General features: G+C 43.7%; 1 protein-coding gene across 1 annotated transcript in view; it reads right to left on the minus strand.

Moving 5' to 3' along the window:
• The window catches only part of RSPH3 (radial spoke head 3), a 57,784-nt gene that overhangs the window by 29,016 nt on the left and 7,590 nt on the right, over positions 1-21,178 (minus strand). Inside the window, exons 3-8 of the mRNA XM_004461154.4 lie at positions 16,582-16,723; positions 14,887-15,032; positions 13,678-13,881; positions 11,969-12,131; positions 10,089-10,175; positions 5,951-6,331 (exon numbers count right to left, since the gene is read on the minus strand). Coding sequence (XP_004461211.1) covers positions 5,988-6,331; positions 10,089-10,175; positions 11,969-12,131; positions 13,678-13,881; positions 14,887-15,032; positions 16,582-16,723 — 1,086 coding nt within the window. The 3' untranslated portion in view covers positions 5,951-5,987. The remainder of the gene's footprint in view (positions 1-5,950; positions 6,332-10,088; positions 10,176-11,968; positions 12,132-13,677; positions 13,882-14,886; positions 15,033-16,581; positions 16,724-21,178) is intronic.

Consider the following 21,178-nt stretch of genomic DNA (forward strand, 5'->3'; position numbering starts at 1 on the left):
GGATTTTAAAAAACCTATTCTGATATTTGGACTTTTACAATTGATTTAACTGTTTCCTATATGACTAAGATGTATTCGCAAGTCCTGAGGTAGAAAACAATATATGCGAAAACTCAGTCTACTTGAAAAATGTTAAAAGAGTTAATGTTTGCACTTTTTTCATGGACATTTTGTTTAAAAGGGCAGGGGGAGCTGCTTGTTGTGGGTTACTCATTAGGTAGTAGAAGTCTGACTTCTGTAATCATTTCATGGCATTCCATACCCTGATTTAGAAATGTTTTAAGGAGGGAAGTAGATTTGGCTTAACTGATAGGGCGTCTGCCTACCACATGGGACGTCCAGGGTTCAAACCCAGGGCCTCCTGGCCCATGTGGTGAGCTGGCCCACATGCAGAGCTGCTGCGTGAAAGGAGTGCCGTGCCACGCAGGGACACCCCCACGTAGGGGTGCCCCATGTGCAAGAAGCTCGCCCCGCAAGGAGAGCTGCCCCATGTGAAAAAGCACAGCCTGCCCAGGACTGGCGCACACACGGAGAGCTGATGTAGCAAGATGATGCAACAAAAAGAGACAGATTCCTGGTGCCACTGACAAGAATACAAGTGGACAAAGAAGAACACACAGTGAATGGACACGGAGAGCACACAACTGGGGGGGGGGGGGTGTGAGGGAAGGGGAGAGAAACATAAAATAATAAATAAATCTTTAAAAAAGAAAAAAGAAATGTTTTAAGGGGCAATAACTCAAAAGACAGAAAAGACAATGCTTCCCTTTTCATGGCAGAGCCAACACTAGTTTACCTATAGGTAGCTTCAATTCTGCATGTTGTACTACCATATTTTTGGCAGAAAAGTAGACTACTACTTTATCCAGGATGACTGAAGAATGAATTATTGTGGATAGCCAACTTGTACAGTTTTCTGCCCTCCTTTAAATTTTTTTCTAAAAAGCAATACACACCAGCAGTCTTTACCAGAATGCACTAAACATAATTTTACTATTTTTAAATTAAGGACCTTTTTATATTAACTTTTTTGTTTTTAAAGACTTATTTCTCCCCCAACTCCTCGTACTTCTGCTCTTGCTGCCTGCTCTCTGTGTGCTCTTCTGTGCCCACTTGTCTTCTCTTTAGATGGCACTGGGAACCGATCCTGGAACCTCCTGGAGAGGGAAAGAGGTGCTCAATCTTTTGTGCCACCTCAGCTCCTTGGTCTGCTGCATCTCTCATTGTCTCTTCTCTGTGTCTCTTTGTTGGCAGATGACCTTACCGCAAGATGCACTATTCGGTGGGAGCGTGGAGTCTCCAAGGGGTGCACTATGTTTTGAACTCTTTGTCTAGTGGACCTTTTATGACAGTCATTAAATTATGTGTACAGTTGACAGCAAGTTAACTTTACCTTGGGATTTTACTGACACCCAGTGGTAAATATGGTTATCTATCTAAACTAAAATGTTAGAAGACAATATATACAATTAAATGATCACAAATAGAAATGTTTACCTATGACCGTATAAAACAAAAAAAAAACCTGTATTTTTATTTTGAACTATTTTTAAAAAGGATTTAAAATTGTTTAAATGATAGTTTATCTTTAAGATATTTTTATCCTTAAATTTCAAACACTTCAGATACTTGATTTATTTTGCTTATAAACAAATCTCTAAGGCTACCACTGTTTCTTTTACCTCATATCTTTCAGTTACGCTATTTTCATGGTTTATGAAAAAAAAAACCAAAAAATCAAACACACTATCAATACACTGAATTTTAATTCTGTAAGCTGATATCACAGAAACACAAATGGAAAAACTATAGACACTAATCCAACCCCATTAACATGACTGTGACACCATCTCTTACTCAGGTCTGTGGCTGTGAGCAAGCTTGGAGAAGGCTGGTTCTGGTTAGAATTAAGCACTATGGTTAGGAAACAAGAGGTGCAATACGCATTCAAGATGCGCAATGATCTCCAAAGAGGATAAACTTGAAGAGTTTGCCAAATGCCAATGACAGAGAATCCTGAAAGCAGCGAAAAAAGCAGGACATCATGTACAAGGGAACCTCCATAAGATTAAGTGCTAGCTTCTCATCAGAAACCAGAGCTTTTAAAAGCTTTTAGCATTTAAAATGCTAAAAGAAAAAAGCCAGCCAAGAATTCTAGCAAAACTGACTTTCAAAAAGGACAGAGATAATGGCTATTTGAGCTACAGTATATATGAGATATATATATAAGAACACACAGAAAGAAAGTTTAGCTCAGTGGAGGAGTTTCAGCCTTGAATGTGCAAGGTCTCTAGTTTGATTCCCCGCTCCTCTTAGATTAGTGACCCACTGAGATACTAAACATCTAGCTGATACTTTAGGGAAACGGACTTTGGCCCAGTGGTTAGGGCGCCCGTCTACCATATGGGAGGTCCACGGTTCAAACCCGGGGCTTCCTTGACCCGTGTGGAGCTGGCCATGCGCAGTGCTGATGCGCGCAAGGAGTGCTGTGCCACGCAAGGGTGTCCCCCGCGTGGGGGAGCCCCACGTGCAAGGAGTGTGCCCGTGAGGAAAGCCGCCCAGCGTGAAAAGAAAGAGCAGCCTGCCCAGGAATGGCGCTGCCCACACTTCCCGTGCTGCTGACGACAACAGAAGCGGACAAAGAAACAAGACGCACCAAATAGACACCAAGAACAGACAACCAGGGGAGGGGGGGAATTAAATAAATAAATAAATCTTTAAAAAAAAAAAAAAAAAAAAAAGAACACACATACACATATACACATGTATATGCTTTCTCTGATTCATCTATAAATAAGAGAAAAAGGAATGTATCAATGATCCACAGTAAGTAAAGCCTATGAAAACTAAAATTACAGATAAAAATATTTGGCAAATATGGTTGATACGTTCTAACAGTACGATAAGAAAATGAAATGTTTCTAGGACTAAAGAAATGGTTACCATTACTATTTTGTATTTTAATATGGCATGCAAAATGCTATTTTCCCCCCAGTTATGACTTTAAAAGGAATTATAAGCTCCTAATATTTTTTCTTCCCCAGGTTGCCCACCCTCCCGTATGTTTTAAGGACAAACACAAGACTGAGAAACCATTCTTTTTCCCAATAAAAAATAAACCTCTGAGAAAGGCCAGCAGCCGTATCCCTGCTGAAGGCGGCATCTCGGGGGGGGGTGAGGGGGTGGGGGGATGGGGTGGGGTTTGGGGGTGGGGAGACTCGGCCCAGGGGCTCTGGTCTGGGGTCTGTGCTGCTGCTGAGGGACTGCAGACCCCCGGCTCAACGGGAGCCAGCGTGGCTGCAGCACGCCCCGCCTGTGTTCTGCCTCTCTGACCTACTAGTGGTACGGAAATTTGTGCTGGGGATGACAATATGAATTTATTATATGTTATTCACTTTATTATCCAGCTTCTGTTAGCTCAGTGATAATGGAACAATAGAAAGGAAGAGAACTCATGAGAAGAGTAATAGCAAATGTGGGCCAAGTCAATATAAACTGAAGATTTTTGTGTGTCCAACCCATTACAAAGTTGCTTATAGTTAAATCTTCTTCGTTTAAACATAAACATATTGCCTCATAATTCACCATGAAATCCTTTGCTTATAAACCCATAAAGCCATTATTGTATCTTTTAATGCATATCTTTCAGTTATGCTATATTCATGGTTTATAAAAAACAGAAAAAGTCATCTAACTAAACTATCAATGTGCTTGAAGAAATTATCCATAAATTTCAAGAATTAAAGTTTCCATTTAATATTCTTTTCTCCAGATAATTATAACCCCAATTTCTCTAGTTTACTTACAGGGACTATCCTCTAATCTCTTAATTATTTTCTTTCACTCTAGGATGGAATAAAATGGCAGTTAACTTATCCAATTTCAACATGAGGTCTACAGATTTCCATATATCTTAATAAATTGAATTAATTTACAGCATTAGAGAGTACAGGTCTGGATGTTTTAGCAAAGCATCTGCAAAGTGTTTAATGGCCAGGATTATTGTAAAGGAAGATTAAAGCTGTAAAAGATTATCAACCTCAAATCCCTTCTGCATGGCTTCTTAAAGTTTGGTTGTAGATATTTTAAATTAACAATAATTTTAATGCAATAATCTTATTTAGAGTTATTCTCTGTACCTCACAAGGACTCAAGCTTGGTTAGATGTCAGAAGATTTGGGTTCCAGTGTTTGGGCCTGTTATTCACTAGTTTTGCCACCTGTGGCAAATCATTAAAATCTCTGAGCTTCGGCTTCTTTGTTTACTCCATTTACTAATTTAGCTCCACTGCTAAGCTACAGAAGGCATGTATGCTCTATTTAAGTCTACCTGCAGGCTCCTCCATGGTGCCTGGCACAGAGCAGGGGCTCAGTTAATGTTTGCTGACAGAGAGAACTAACGACTGGCTGTGAAATGAGAACATCAGCGTTGTCAGGCCTGCCTCAGAAGGGGGCCTGAGGTTTAATCTCTGTAATGATACAATATATGGGCAATGCTAAAGAAATGTTTCTACAAATTGAGGAAGTCTTTTCCCAAATGGAAACGGGGATAAGCCTATACCAGTATTTATTTTCTATGGCTGCATAACAACGCCCCGTAGGCTGGGTGGCTGCAAGCAGAGCAAGCTGTCCCCTCTGTCCCCACCCCCTCAGAGGCTCGAGGGGCCCCCTGCTGCTTCCAGCTTCTGGTGGCTGCCACCGCCCCTGGCTCGCAGAGGCACAGCTCCGGCGGCTGCCTCTGCTGTCACTGGGCACTGTCCCTGCATGTCTGCCTCCCATCTCCCTCTTCTCAGGACACCCCAATCCACTAGGACCTCACCTTCCTCAGCTGCACCTGCACATTCACAGGTACTGGTGGTTAGGACTTGAGCACATCCAATTCAGCCCACAACTCAGAAAAAATGAAGGTAAGTGGATTGATAATTTTAAGTTATTTCAAATCACGACAGCTCACATATCTACAAAATATTCTGAGGAAAAGGCAATATCTACCAATAGCCTCAGAAAACTTCAGTTATTGCTTAAAATTCACATAACTTTGGAGATAAAATCATCTGCAATTTTCAATAGTGCAAGTAAATTCTCCAAACAGAATCAGATAAAAAAGTTAAATGTGCATTCCCTATACTACAGCACAGTCATATTTTACAATTTTACATTTAAAAAATGAGAGACATTTATGCTAATGTTGAAAGATCTGAGAAATACAGTTAGGTAAAAAAAAATATACAAGCACTTTGTTTACATAAAAATCAACCTATATACATCTAGGTGTTCAAATGTACAAGCAAGTAAATACCTGGAGAAAGGCTGAGCAGGCACACACCTCTGAGGAGGGGAGCAGAACTGTCTGAAGGCCAAGAGGGACCTTTGCTTTATTGGCATTGTCAGAAATTGTTTTATAGAAGAAATGTGAAAACATAGAGGTGAGCACATTACTAATCACAGAATTCCTTGTACTATACTATACTTGAATACTGAAGATGGAAGTGGCAACTATCTGTTTTATATAAATAATGGCATATTTCTTGGTCCTTGGAAAGAGGACGGGCCACTACAGCTTTCAGTAACACTAAAGCTAGGTATTCTTTCATGGAGTAACTTAAAGCATTTTCCTATAGAGAAGAATAGCTCAATGGTTGACAGCACTGGAGTCTACTAGTAAATATACTTACTCAAAAAACTAATCCACAACATTAGAAGGATTAAGGAAAAATACATTTGCTAGTTATAGAAAGTGGTAATGGGAAGCTAGCAATAAAACCCAATTCCCATTTCGGTTACAATATAGTCTTGGGGTATTCTCGATTGAGTAAGTCAGTTGAATAGCTATTTGCCTCCTTTTCCTTGGTTTTCTGATTTCTTGGTGATTTTCCTCGTGCATCGGGCACTGAGCCGTGCTGGCTGAGTACAACGTGACTGCACAGCCGAGTGGCCGCGCTGACCCTTACCTGCTCCTGGGGCTGCTGATCTGGCGGACGGCCTGCTTCAGGGCCCCACAGGGCCCATCTGCTGCAGCAGGTCCTCTTTCCCCACGGATTTCTTCTCTTTGGTATTTTCACCCAGCCCAGAGAAACCGCCTTCTTCCATAAATCTCTGTTCTTGGGATGGCCTTTCGATATACCTTCTGTCATTGGTTCTTGGGAGGGAGTCACGGTCTACGGGTGGCCTCTGTGTCTGGGACGCGCCTTGCTCCTGGAATTCACCGTCCACCAGTGGATCTCCCACTGCTCCAGGGCCATCGAACCCGTTCTCGGGGCTCCGAGCTGGCTCTCTGCCCACATTTTGTTCATACATACTCAGTCTTTTTTCAACCACCTCACGAATCAACACTGAAAAATAACACATACAGAAATCACTACGATTTCTTCATATTTTTGTAGCTGTAAGGCTGAATTATAGATGAATATAAAACATTGACTAGGTGTGAGCTCTTCCTACCCTGGAAATTTTCATGCGAGGTCAGCACACTTAACTTCTGTAAAAATGAATCATACTAACTGCCTGTTTTAACAGAAAATCATTTATAAAGTAATGATAAAAGGACAAAGATATTAATGCTGATCAAATTATAGTAAGATTAAAATAATAATGAGGGTAAAAAATTTTACCTTTGTCAATATAATTGATATACTGAAAGCTTAAATAGAAACTGTGAAATTTATAACTTTATTCAATTTATACTTTCTACTGGAAAACTTGTAGAGATGACTTTTAAATAAAATAAAAGCCTCAAAATTAAAGCCTTCTGCACCTCAAAGGAGTTTGTCAAGAAAGTAAAAAGGGAACCCACACAATGGGAGAAAATATTTGGCAACCATATATCTGATAAGAGACTTATAACTTGCATATATAAAGAACTCATATATCTCGAAAACAAAAAGATAAACAACCCATTTAAAAAATGGGAAAAAGATTTAAACAGACACTTCTCCAAAGAAGAAATACAAATGGCTAAAAAGCACATGAAAAAATGCTCCAAATCCCTAGCTATCAGGGAAATGCAAATCAAAACTACAATGAGATACCATCTTACTCCCATAAGATTGGCAGCCATGAAAAAAACAGTAGAATACAAATGCTGGAGAGGATGTGAAGAAAGGGGAACACTCATCCATTGCTGGTGGGAATGCAGAAGGATCCAACCATTCTGGAGGTCAGTTTGGCAGTTTCTCAAAAAATTATCCATAGATTTGCCATATGACCCAGCAATACCACTGCTGGGTATATACCCATCAGATCTGAAAACAAGGACACAAACCGATATATGTACACCAATGTTCATAGCAGCATTGTTCACCATCGCCAAAAGTTGGAATCAATCCAAAAGTCCATCAACAGATGAGTGGATCAATAAAATGTGGTATATACACACAATGGAATACTACTCAGCTGTAAGAACCAATACACTACAATCGCACGTGATAACATGGATGAACCTTGAGAATCTTATGTTAAGTGAAGCAACCCAGGCATTGAAGGACAAATACTATATGACCTCAATGATATGAAATAAGTTAACTGCCTCAGAGAGCTAGAGTCTGGAAAAGTGGCTTACTGGAAATCGGGGGGTGGAGGAAGGATGTGAGTTAATATCTGTAGGGGTGGAATCTGTGATAAGCTGGGGGTAAGTATGAGCACAAAGAAGGGACAAAATGGGGGCAAGGGGTTACCTTCGGGTGGGGTTTTCTGGGTTTGAGGGGGGCTGGGGATGGGAAGAGGGGTAATATGGTCCAAGAAATAGGTGGGAGGGAGGGGCAACATACAAACATGGGAGAGTGCCAGAAGTTCGTTGAGAACTAAATGTTGAGTAAAACGTATCAAAGTATAAATAGGAGGGTCACCTGGTTAGGACGCTCAGGGGGTATGGTCTGATGCGGGACGGACTCCGGAGGGAATAGCTGAAGGCTCATTTTGCCAAGGTGGGTTCTACCATTGGGTGGGGTGGACCCATATCCTGGGGAAGACTAATGCCGTCGAATAGAGAGAACTGTATCTCTCGTGAGAAAGGACGGCTCCCAGGGCATTAGATTGGCAGGCGTTGTGGGCCCTAAGGGGAGGGGAAAATGGACGTGCAATGGATAGAACAAAGGTAAATAAGGGGGCAAAAGAGGAGTTATGTGAGAGTACACGAGGATGAATATAAAACAGCTAATATTACACCAAAAACATATAGGGGACGACAGACTAATAATGAAAACCATAAGACAAAACATAGGATAACTAAAAAATTTAGAAAACTGTACAACCTAAAGTATGGACCACATAGTAAGCACAAATGTCACCTTGTTTGAAAACTATAGTTTTGGAATCTGTACATCAGTTTCAGGAAATATGATATGAATAAGTTAAAAGATTATTGCTGTGGAAGGGAAAAGGTTTTATGGTGGATCTGGGGAAATACTGTATATTGTATATATGAATTTTGGTGATCTAAGACTCTTCTGAAGCTGACATTATGTTGGGATTCACTTTACGGGAAGTTTTGGATCACAGAGTGGTTCAACAATGGCAGCGGAGGAATACTGATATGGGATGTTATTGACAGGATATATATGGTTGACAGGGAGTTATACAGGGCATATGCCCAGGGTATATGGTAATGTCTATATATACTCATAGTGGAAACAATTAAAAACAACAGCTGGGGGGGTACTGGGCTCCTGGCCGGGGGGTCACTGTTGTGGGCCCTGGGAGAGCAGCGGCAATCCTCCAGGTGCAACGGCAAGAACCAGGAAGGAAGGAGGGCCCAACAGTGGGCTCTTGATACTAATGGCTACACTTTTGAGCCTATGCACCTGCAATAAGAACAAGGCCTAGAGTAGCATTGTGCCTGGGGGTTTCCTCCTGACAGCCTTCATGTTACTCAAATGTGGCCACTCTCACAGCCAAACTCAGCGTGTAGATGTGATGCATTCCCCCCAGCGTGGGACACGACACCCGGGGATGAGCCTCCCTGGCACCGAGGGATCACTACCACATACCAGCTGAAGAAGCAACTAGAAAATGACCTTGAATTAAAGATTCAATGCGGAACAGCAGAATATACCTGTCTACATATAATAACATGACTTCGGGAAGCGGTTTGACCTAATGTAAGGGGGAAATGGAAAGGAGAAATGAGATTATAAGGCTGTGAGTCTCTAAAAAAGAGTCTGGAGGTTGTCAGAAGGAATACCCCTATGTACAACTGAACAGAGTCTAAGAGACAGATAAAGTAGATACAACCCCAGGTATTGGTTCTTTTGAGGGATAAAGAGACCCACGGGTTCTATGGTCATGGCAGAAGGGGTTCACTGCCATGACAGATGGCCCTTCTTTGGAGCTGGTGTTTCTGCGTGATGGAAATGGACTCAGAGGGGATCTCTTTTCACAAGACTTGCATGCTACTTTATTGGAATTGTAGTTGGTGCTGAGTTTAAGATATATGTAGGGGATTTGAATCTCTGGACTGATAATATGACACCCAGGCCCAGAGCCTCAACAGACTTCAGCTCCTACACTTTGACTTATTGGACTTACTCCACTCAGCTAACATGGAGTTGAAGAAGGTCAACCACCACAACATGGAGCCTAGAGTGTCTACAACTAGAAGCGGGAAGAGTGCATCCAGTACCCACGTGGAATGTAAGCCCTCACTTGACATAGGTGTGCAATGGACACAACCAATCCAATGTCCACAGAGGAAATGTGAAATGGGTGTGGGAACGGTAGCCATGGGGGCTGCTGGGTGTGGGGAACGGGAGGAAAAGATGAGATGTGGAGGCGTTTTCGGGATGTGGAGTTGTCCTGGATAGTGCCTCACGGACAATTACGGAACACTGTAGATCCCCCCAGGGCCCACTGGATGGAACGTGAGAGAGTCTGGGCTATGATGTGGACCATTGACTATGGGGTGCAGTGATGCTCAGAGATGAACTTACCAGGTGCAATGGATGTATCACGATGATGGGAGAGAGTGTTGCTGTGGGGGGAGTGGGGGGCGGGGGCGGTGGGGTTGAATGGGACCTCATATATTTTTTTTAATGTAATTAAAAAATAATAATAATAAATAAATATTTAAAAAATAAATAAAATAAAAGAACTTACTGTCAAGAACTGTTCTTCCCACCATGCTGTGTTCCATGGTTTTTTCAACTTCATTCATTAGCCACGGAAGGAATTCTATCTCAATATCTGTAATATAAAAAAGTAATAATTTCATTAACATTTTATATGACTCATTAGAGACAGGAAGAATCTGTGCTTTTCCCCCTAATGTAATAGATTTACCAATATTGTTTCTTAATACAAAACATTAAATAGACTCTAACTTTCCTTCTATTTTCTATTTATGTCCTGGCCAGGTTTTTCCTAGTGCAGTAGAAGTAATACTTTCAAAATGATGAGGCTTTCCGTGGAGGTGAAGGATTTTAGAGCTTCCTTGATAGGCTGCCACCTGAGATGTGCCAAAGAGGCAGGAGGAAGATGTGGATCTGGGAGCAGAGCTCACATCCAAACAAGATGCAAATCTGGGACTGAGCAACGCCAAGATAGAGACGACTTTGGCCGCACTGAAGCTGGTGCCTGTGGGCAGCTGATCAGGCTCAGGACGCAGGGCAGAGGGAGCGAGGAGGCTGTCTAGAAACGGGCCCGAAACTAGGTTTTCCCATTAGTGACCAAGATTTTCAAACTGAAATGGCAGTCTATTCCACTGTGTAAGCATGTTAAAAACATGCTCCCTTACAATATACATTTTAAAGTTTCAAAATGGCTTTTTTGGGGGTAGGCATCTATTCTTATTTTCTAATAGGGTGACAGTGGAGAGAACGATAGAATGTTATATTCACAGCTATAAATAATTTCAATCTTAGGCAGGAATCTTATTTACAAGCTTTTAAACGATCCGTACTGGCTTCTTCTGTATGTCAGCAATCTCTGATGGAAAGGGCTGCCGGCCTCTGTGACTTACTGTAGGAGGCTAGAGAAGCCAAGGAAGTAGTGTGGTGTCATGGAAAGAAGAGAAGACTTGGAGCCAGAATTCCAAGTTAGTCTGAGAACTAGATGCCTCCACTGGCTGGCTCAGTGTTTGGAGCAAGATTCAACTGAGAGCTTCAGTTTCTACTTCTGAAAACGGAAATGACATCTGCCCCATCTACTCCATGGTGTTGTTGAGAGGATCAAATGAGATGATTTATGTAAAAATACTGTGTAAACTGGAAAGTAGGATATAAATGTAAACTATTGATATTTGTCTGACCTTGATGAGAACTGAATATGTAATCAGGGAAAATTACCATTACTGACATCTGCTCCAAAATACTATTAGCCAGATGAAACAGGCAGGACCCAGTGCTGTTTAGCCTGAGAAGGATGGGAAAGAAAATGGCCAAGCTCTTCCCCTTCCTTTGGCCAGGGTAGCTGGGAGAGCAGCCCTGGGGGGCAGCTCACAGCTAACAGGCGGGGGGCTCGCTAAGGGCGGCGGTCAGGTCTTCTTCTCAGTCTCCAACACGGACCACAGTGGAAGACCCTCATGAAAGCCGGTTAGATGAGCCGTGGCCTCAGCGGCCACCCAAAGGAGTCTGTGGTTGGAACAGAAGGTCAGCTGAGAACAGCCGGTAACAGTGACCACTTCCTCATCGCACTAGTTATTGCTTACACAAAGTTTTCATGTCCATTAAGAAAAATAACTCCTAAAGCATTCTCATTTCACAAATGAGGAAACCAGAGCTAATGCATGATGCAGCTGAGACTCCAAGTCCAGTCTCTTGACATCAAGTCCATATCTCTTTCTACGCTCCAATGTAGCATCTCAGTGAAAAGCTCTCTTACTGGCAAAGTTTCATAATTAAAGCAATTATAATGGACTTTTTACAGTTGTTTCAGGTACAGAAAGATTCCAATTCAAAATAAAATGGGCACAAGATAACTTTGAACCATTAAGAGGACGCTTATCAAAGAGTTTGACTGGTAGAGAAGCCTGCACAAACCTCTTTCAATGGGATCGTAGAAGTAGCCACCGTCCTTGAGGCTGCCGAAAACGGACGGCAGGAGGTCGGCCAGGTAGTGCTGCGCAAAGGCCTGTGCGGCGATTTTTTGTGCCGTCTCCTTCTGCTTGCTCTGCACCTCCCACTGCTGCCGCTTGCGACGCTCCTGCCGAGAGAAACACGCTCACAGGTGGGGTCTCAGCGACTGCGGCCTCCCCAGGCAAGGAGCCTGGCCCGAGGAGCAGCACAAGCTCTTGGGCTTACACTTGTATTTAAAGGTGGACAGCAAGGTATCAAATGAAGGCTCCTAGTTTTCATGGAGATTTCAATGAATTTCAACATTTGGTGGACACCAAATTCAGAAAGGCATAAAATATGGAGTCTAAGATCCAACTCCTCTCTTGACCCATTTTCAAGTAAAATAACTTCAAGAAATACATGTCTGACTGTATGGATGGTATCAAAAGGACAATGATAGGTTTAGATGCATTTTTAACTAGTATTATCAGAAAGTATTACTGATGTGAAAATTTTAGTTCCCTAGATATCTTCAATTAAAGGACTTGGGCCAATGCACCAACTTGTTTGTAATAATTCTTTGAATTCATAAAGTTGAAATGGTCCTAAAGACTATAAGAACCTCTTATTTTTTTTTGTTTTTACTCCTTTTAGGCCACACAATACCTATTAGGCTAAAAGTCTCTATTTCCCTGTAGAAGAGGAAATATTAATCTATTGTCTAATTAAATCTATTTTCAAAGTTCAAACAAATAAAAATCTAGATGATTTGTATTCTTCATTTTTCTCATAATCTAGTTCCTAACAGTAAAGAAACATATACCTATTCTTTGATAAAGATTTCACTGATTATCTCAACGAAGCTTAGTTTGCCAGTGTTCAGCTTAGTTTGCCAGTGTTCACCTTCTATTTGCAAACAAATTGGCCTGCGTCTGCGCAATCCTTACCACAAGCCCTGTGCGCGTTACATGGCCAGTTAAGCGTTTATTTTGATGGAAAACTTAAAGTCCACTTGCTTAGGAAGAGAGTGGAATTTCCCAGGAATGAAGCTATCCTGTGCTGAAAAGTAGGTCCTCTGACAACTCCCCCGACCTCGTCCAGGGGCCCGGGCACCCTTTATATGCACTCCCTCGGAGCACACGGGTGACGGCTGATGCCAGGACAGAGGGCCCTGGAGGAGACGGGTCCCAGCACTTCCTCACTGCAGGTGATCGATGCAGTTTAAAGACTGGATCACGAAGCTTTTCTCGTTGAAGTTCCTAAAGACCTATGATCTGGAAAACATTCTCGAAGGACCCAAGTGCTCTGGCGTAGGCCGAGGGGCACAGGAGAGGGCCTGGCCTTGGAGAGCCGCCAGATCCTCTGCCTCTTGCCCCACACCCGCCGGCGTCCTGCTTTTTCCTTCCTGTTCCCTTTTCTGACACTGCCCCAGGACTCCTCCTAGTTGAGAATCCCTCCCCGTGCTGCCGCGCATGCGTCTAGTTATTCCATTGGGGAACTCAGTTTAGGTAATTTTGTATCAGCTGGAGGTTTAGAAACGCAATGCAGTCCCTGAAGGATCTGTGCGCCACACCCCTCACAGGCCGCCTTCCAGCCCCAACCCGGAGCGCCAGCTTTAGGACACAGCACACCCTCTAGTGAACAGAGCCCGTCAGAGAGCCCAAGGCTGCCGAAGCGCGAGAGGGAGCCCGCACCTTCTCCTCTCGGTGCCGCCGCTCCTGCTCCTCCAGCCGCTGCACCTCGGCCAGCTCTGCGTTGCGGAGCTCCTCGTAGCTGTACTGGCTGGCCCGCAGGTTGGCCAGCTCTTCTTCTTCCATCACTTCCAGGAGCGACTGCTCAATGGTCTTTCCCACCAAAACTTCTAACATCGGCTTAACTTCAAGATCAAAGTCGAAGAGCTAAACAACACGAAATAAAGCAAATTAAAAACCTGAATCATGAGCCAACCGCGCAATAAAAAGTTTAAAGAAGAAGAGCACGAGCAGGCCATTGTTCAGAGTGGCTTCGGGCACCAGGCTCTGGGCTGGTATTCTGTCCATGGTTTCCAGTCCCCACACAGCCCTGCAAGATACCTGGAGCAGCATTTTGCTCATGGGAAAATCTAGTAAGTCAGAGTTACAGACAGATCTCATGCTGTCATCAAAATGAGTCCTGATACCCAACAATTGTAAGATCACACTAAGAGGCCTGAGGGAAATATCCTTGTGACTCTAATCCACTGCTGTTCCTGCGGGACTTTTACAGGTTGTTTTTGATAACAGTGTGATAAACTAAGGAACAAGAATAAAGGATATTTTGATGATTCACCTCTAGGATTTAAAGGCAAACACACCCTCTGTGTGGTTTCTGAAGACTTGCTATATTTCCTTTTTCAGTGACAGTCCATTGAAGTGCCTTTAAGCCCTAAATATCATTTAAGGTATTATGCATATAAGCACTGCCCTCCCTGCTTCAGTTTCATAAACAAGCCTACTGAAGTATCCCACACAGATATGAAAATGTAATTATTTTAAGATTATTTTTTAACACAGGTCATCTTCATGAAGTTCTCTATTCCATGAGCAATCAATAGTGGCGTTTTTATACCAGGGACATTATTTTCCCTTCTTTGGTACACATCTACCTTACATACATATATTAAGCAAGTAAGCAAACAAATCAAAATCAAATGTGTACATATTCTCAGGACAGCTCTAATGATTTCATTCTTGATCAGCAAAGAGGGGAAATCAGAATACAGTATTTTGAAACATTTCTAGGTACTCCAGAATAAAACTATTTATAGATAATATCTGGAAAGGAATATAAGTAGAATCTTTCTGGACCTTATTAAGCTTTTAACTAAACCCTACTTTACCTCATTTATAAAAAGGAGACAAGGAAGCCCAAAGTACGCACAGTACCTCTCCTTCCAGGATTTGGGTGGCCACATCTCTGCCAGTTTTGGCAGGAATAAAAAGTGGTGTTGGTGGTCTGTCCAAAAATGCATCGGTTTGGCATTCCATATCAACTTCTATTATGCGGTCGGCAATTTCTTCAAGGTATAATTCTAAAAAGAAGACCATATATATTGAGTGTGAAATTCTGGTCTATTTCAAACATACGTGTGGACTCTGCAACTTCAGCTCCTTTAAAATAGAATTAATCCCATCATAAAAATAAATCTTAGAATGAAAGGGCTCAAATTTGAGGTTCGATTCACATATTGAACTAAGAGCTTTTATATATGTGGAAGACCATAGAGTCAATCAGGCTAGAACATTTATTAAATGTCTAGAAAGCACTATGCTTCCTACTTGGAAATGGAACTAAAGAATAACAGAACACACGCGGTGTGCCTAAAATGAGATTATAAAGGAGTATGGAGAGGTGATAATATAGAACCTAAGATGTAAGATATGTATGTGAGCGACCAAGTCCTAAGAGAGTGACTGTATAAAATTTTGGAAATTCTAGGAGTTTAAAAAAAGCCCTGTACCACGTCACCATGTGACCTGACATTCTCTCTAGCCTGCCGATTGTAAACAGCTCCACGAAAACTCATGTCACCTTGGGAACAGTTTACATGCAGCGGGGCAGGGTGGTATCAGCCTCGGGACACGAGCACTGGCGTCAGCGCTGAGCCCTGGACCCCGCAGCGTGGCTCCTCCCCAGCCTCAGCTTCCTCACCTGTAAAAGGATCACCTTTACCTTTGGCGTGGAGTCTTTGAAATAAAGGGAGACACACAGGTAAAGGACCTGGCCTGGTGCCTGAGCTCTAGGAGATACTCACCCAGGATGGCTGCTACGGTGTCGCTTGCCGTTCTGATGGTATCAAGACACTCAGCTCTCAGGGAGCTCACGGGCCACTCGCAGACACCCACTCCGAGATCTGCCTCGAGGCGGGTGGGCGTGTGGAATGCTGCCCTCCTTTCCCCTGACCACCTCAGAAGCAGCCCTGCGTGAGCCCAGGCTCCGTCCTGGCAAGGCACAGGGGGACCTTGAGAGTCACGTTGCCCAAGGAGACACCTAGCACTGCCCGGTCATCCAGAGTGTCAACCACACAGCTAGACCCACGGGCCTTGTGGGTCCAAGCACCGGCTGAGGGCGGGCTGGGGTGTGTGTGTGCACGTGTGTGTGCAGGGTGGACAACAGGTGGGGGGAGGAAACGCAAAGAGGACAGAAGAGGCCAGGGGAGGGCCACGGGGGCCCAGGGCGAGTAAGCCGACTCCTCCCGCAAGAGAGGAAACCCTGTTCACTGGGCTCTGCCCTCAGGAAGACCTGATGGAAAGAGCAGTGATTTGTGGGCATGAAGAGAGAAAGGGGAAAAAAAAAAAAAAAAAAGAGAGAGAGAGAAAGGGGGAAGAGACCCCAGCTTGAGAAAAGAATACGTGCAAAGGACAACAGAGAATAGTTTGGTCATAAAATTCTTATTTTTCGCCCCCCACCCCACACTTTCATTCAACACAACAACACGCCATTCACACATCTAAGGAACAGGTGTCCCCCACGAGACCGGGGAAGTAGCGGACAACACGGGAGATCACACAGAGAAAGGCCAGACAGAAATGAGCCGAGACAGAGCGGAGCGCGCTGCAGGGCCACGGCCATGGACACACCTGTCTGCACGTCGGCGTGCTTCCGGCCCTCCACGGGCTCGGGTGTGCGCGGTCGCAGCTGCTCTCTGGCCCGTTTCCTGGCGAGCGCCCTGCGCTTCGCCTGCTGCTGCCGCTGAAGCTCTAACGCTTCGGGCTGACTGCCCTACAGGGACAGAAAAGGCTTTCAGAATTCAGAAGCACTCCTCCAAGCACAGAGCACTGCCCCTCCAAGGGTGATTCCTGGAGGGTAGCGAATCTTGTCATAATGTTTGCTTACCAGCACTTGATTGTTAAAATTTTATTGAAACTTCGTTAGATAATTACCAAGACGTTTAGCAAAGCATAAAAGTAACTTCAAAGTATGGCTGTTTATGTGGAATAAATGGGACTAGAAATCTGTTAAATACTTTTCCTCATTTAAACTTTTTTTTTCCCTACCATGAATTACTCTGGTGATAACTATTTAGTTACAATAAACTTTAATATATAGTTAGGAAATAGAAAAACATCAGCATTTTTTAAAAATCTGAATTTCATTTGGACAGAATTTCCTTAAAAAATATGTAAGTTCTCAAAGAAAACATCCTCCATCCAAATGAAGCCTGTTCAAATGTACAAAAAGATAGTTGAGTAAGAGATTAAAAATGTAATTATCCACAGTAGTTCTGTAATATTTGGAGCTCTTTGATTTGGTATCTGTATGTTCACTTGTAGCCCTCATCTAGAGCTGACCTACCTTAAGACAAATATTAAAACAAAGTAGAGGGAAGTGGACGTGGCTCAACTGACAGAGCGTCTGCCTACCACATGGGAGGTCCAGGGTTCGATCCTCAGGGCCTCCTGACCCGTGGTGAGCTGGCCCACTTGGAGTGCTGCTGCACGCAGGGATGCCCCAGTGTAGGGGGGTCCCACAAACAATGAGCATGCCCTGCAAGGAGAACTGCCCCACATGAAAAAAGCACAGCACACCCAGGAGTGGCACCACCCACATGGAGAGCTGACGCAGCAAGATGACACAACAAAAAAGAGATGCAGTTCCCTGGTGCCACCTGACAATGCAAGTGGACGCAGAAGAACACACAGTGAATAGACGGAGAGAGCAGACAAGGGGAGGAAGGGCAGAGAAATAAATAAGACGAATCTTAAAAAAAAAAAAAAAAAAAGTGGAAAGATGAAAGTACTTCACATGAAAAAATTTTAATATTTAAAATTAGAATTATAAGATTTTTAATTGAATAGTTTGAAAAAAGTACCCATTCCATCTTCCTGTCATTTAAATGCATGCAGCTTTTAAAGCTGTGATAATACCAAACATGCTTTATACTGTTTAACTTGACACTACGTAAGTTTTCCCCCATTCTCATTGCACAGTAGAAAGAAAAACATTTGCTCTGAAGTTCAAATTCCAACTTTTTAAATTTTTTTAAAGATTTACTTATTCCCCCCCATTGTCTGCTCTCTGTGTCCATTTGCTGTGTGTTCTGTGTCCGCTTGCATTCTTGTCAGTGGCACCAGGAATCTGTGTCTTTTTTTTGTTGTGTCATCTTGTGTCAGCTCTCCGTGTGTGCGGCACCATTCTTGAGCAGGCTGCACTTTCTTTCACACTGGGTGACTCCCCTTATGGGGCGCACTCCTTGCGCGTGGGGCTCCCCTACATGGGGGACACCCCTGCATGGCAGGGCACTCCTTGCGCGCATCAGCACTGCATGTGGGCCAGCTCATCACATGGGTCAAGGAGGCCCTGGGTTTGAACCCTGGACCTCCCATGTGGTAGGCAAACATCCTATCAGTTGAGCCAAATCCACTTCCCTCTTCATTTGGTTAACTACTAGGATTAATAGGCCTTGGACTAATAACCTAGGTTTTCAGATTTTTAAAAATGGGAATCTAGTAATACCTATCTAAGGTTTTGGTTGTAAGGAAAAAACTTAATGTAAAAAGCCTAACAATTGCTATGACCCAGAACATCATTTCCCCTATCTGGTTATCATTTCCTTTAGTAATAAAATAATATAATCACATTACAAAAAAAAGGAGGAAAGAATCACCCCTAATTCAATTTTTCTAATACAATTATGGATATCATTTTGTGATCGTTCAGTGAAGACCTTTTTCCTTTGTGTATTTATTCTACATTATTATAAATATCATACTTGATTTATTTCCATTTTATTAATGGAACAGAATTATAAATGTCAGGACTTGAAAGTTTTGGATTATTCACCTAAATTCACCAAGTTCATTTTATCAATGCATTGTCCAACCTGATTGCTTCATGGTCTAGTTTAACATTTATTTTTTTAAAAAGTTTTATTTTGAAATAGTTACAGATTCACAGGAAGTTACACAAGCATTACACAGAATCCTGTGTCCCCCTTACCTAGCTTCCCTGATGGCGACATCTTATGTAATTGTAATATACCAGCCAAAGTAGGAAATTGAGAAAATACACTGACCCGGTCTTCCTTAGCTTTCCTAACTTCTCCTGCATCCACTGGTGTGCCTGCGTCTACAGCCTTGTGGGATCTCACCCACCACCGTGGCCGACACCACAGAGGAGCACCCGCAGGTAGATGTCTCACCCATGCCCCACCTCCCATGCCTGGGCCCTGGCTACCACTAATCTGTTCTCCACTTCTGTAGCTTTGTCTTTTCAACGATGTTATTCAAAAATAATAATATAGGATGCAGCCCTTTGAGGTTGGCTGTTTCCCCCACTAAGCACGATGCCCTTGAGCTCCACCTAGGGAACTGCGGCTATTACATGTTGTTCCTCTTCACTGCTGAGCAGTAGTCCACTGTACGGACCCACCAGGGTTTGTTTGGCCATTTATCCATCGTAGGACATTTAGGTTGTGTGTTTGGTTTTTACAGTTTGAGCAGGGCTGCTAGGAATGCTCAGGTACCCACTTCTCTGGGACAAATGCCTAAAAGTGCAGCTGTTGGGTTCAATGGTCAGTGCACGTTTAGTCTGATGAGTAACGGCCACACAGCTCGCCCTCCCATGCAGTGCTGCTACCAGGAGAAGGTGGAAGCTCGGCACCAGCTTGGCCCATGGCTTGGCCCACGGACACGGGCGTGGAGGGCCAGTGCAGCGTGCGGGGGGCACCGCCTCGCAGTCCTGCTTCCTCTTGGCTGCTGCCGGGTCAAGATGAGAAGCCAGCAGGTCCCGCCGGGCTTGCCGTCAGCCCTGGTGAGGGCGGCTACCGAGTCACCCAGCTTCTCACACCCCACTGCCCCCAGAGGGGGCGGGAGTGCCGCTTCCTGCTCGGCCTGTGCTGACTCCACCTTAGCGGGGGGGTGCCGGCTGGTTCTCGCCACCTGAGACGGAAGTTGGGCCCCCGCCTCAGACTCACTGCTGCCGTGTGGGTGGGGACAGGGCTGAAGTGGGGCGGGAGTGTTAAAGGGCTCTCTTCTGTCGGGCAGGCCTCCTCCTGGTCCTCTGGCAGGAGGGAGTGGCTCCTCTGCGCTGTGCCCCTTGGTGACTCTGGTGCAGCCTTCTCCAGCACCTGCGTGCGTAGGAGGCGAAAGGAAAACCTCAAGTTCCAAGGCCCCTTGGTGGCCCGCCTGCTCCCCACCTGTCGGTCTCCCTCTGCCTGACCACCGCCTTGTGTCCGGGTATTTAGTCGTGAGAGGGAGGACCAGGAAGGAAGGAGTGAACATCATCCTCCTTGGACCTGGAAGACTGAGTGGAGAGTTTAAAGGGTGAGGTGCAGATTAGTTGGCCAGGAAATGAAAAAAAAGGGGGCTCTACTTTCCATTTTGTGCCACATATACCAGTGTTCACTGCACCATCACAGGAAAACTCCAGAACGTGTCTCCAGATGCTGCCCTCTGAACCAGCTGCAGAAGGACCGAAACTAAAAATGTATATTCCTGTGCCTAGGCCCTGGAGGCTCTGATTCCGTCTATCTAGGGTGGGCTAAATCACATGTATTTTAAGTACGTTTTCTGGGTGATTCCAATGCACACTCAGGTTTGGGGACTATGGCTTCAGATCCTCTATCACCTCGTATATCATGTGGTGTTAGGCACTTAGATATCATGTAGTATTTACAGATTTAATTGCTGTGCCAAGAAATTATCACATTTAGCATCACACCATGTCTCACTCATCTCTGTATCCCAGGTACTCAGCACAGGACCTGAAGCTCTGTAAGTAGTTGTTGAATGAATTAAATAAAAGCAGCACAACTCAGACTTTTTGATGAAATAATGATTTAGTATTAGTTTGTATATGAGATAATCAAAGCAAACCTAAATGCCTTAGAACAGTGCTATTCAAAGTGTGGGCCTCAGACTAGTGTCTTCTGTGAATGCTTTGTACTGATCTGTAACATTTTAAGTACAGAAGTTGAGAGTAAATGTTTAGAAACTTTAACTTGAGAGTTTGACAGTTTTGTTGAATCTAATAACAAAAACTATGGCTTGAATAATCTGACTAGGCCTATACCTGTTAAAAATGAATCAATAATTAATAATCCTTCAAAAGAGAAGCTTTCACTAGTGAATTCTACCAAACATTTAAGGACGTAGTGATATTGTTCCTCTACATTCTCTTCCAGAACATCAAAGCAGAGGAATGCTTCCTAACTCATTCTATAAGACCAGCACTGGT

Source organism: Dasypus novemcinctus, chromosome 28 (assembly GCF_030445035.2).
Source record: "Dasypus novemcinctus isolate mDasNov1 chromosome 28, mDasNov1.1.hap2, whole genome shotgun sequence".
Lineage (NCBI taxonomy): Eukaryota > Metazoa > Chordata > Mammalia > Cingulata > Dasypodidae > Dasypus > Dasypus novemcinctus.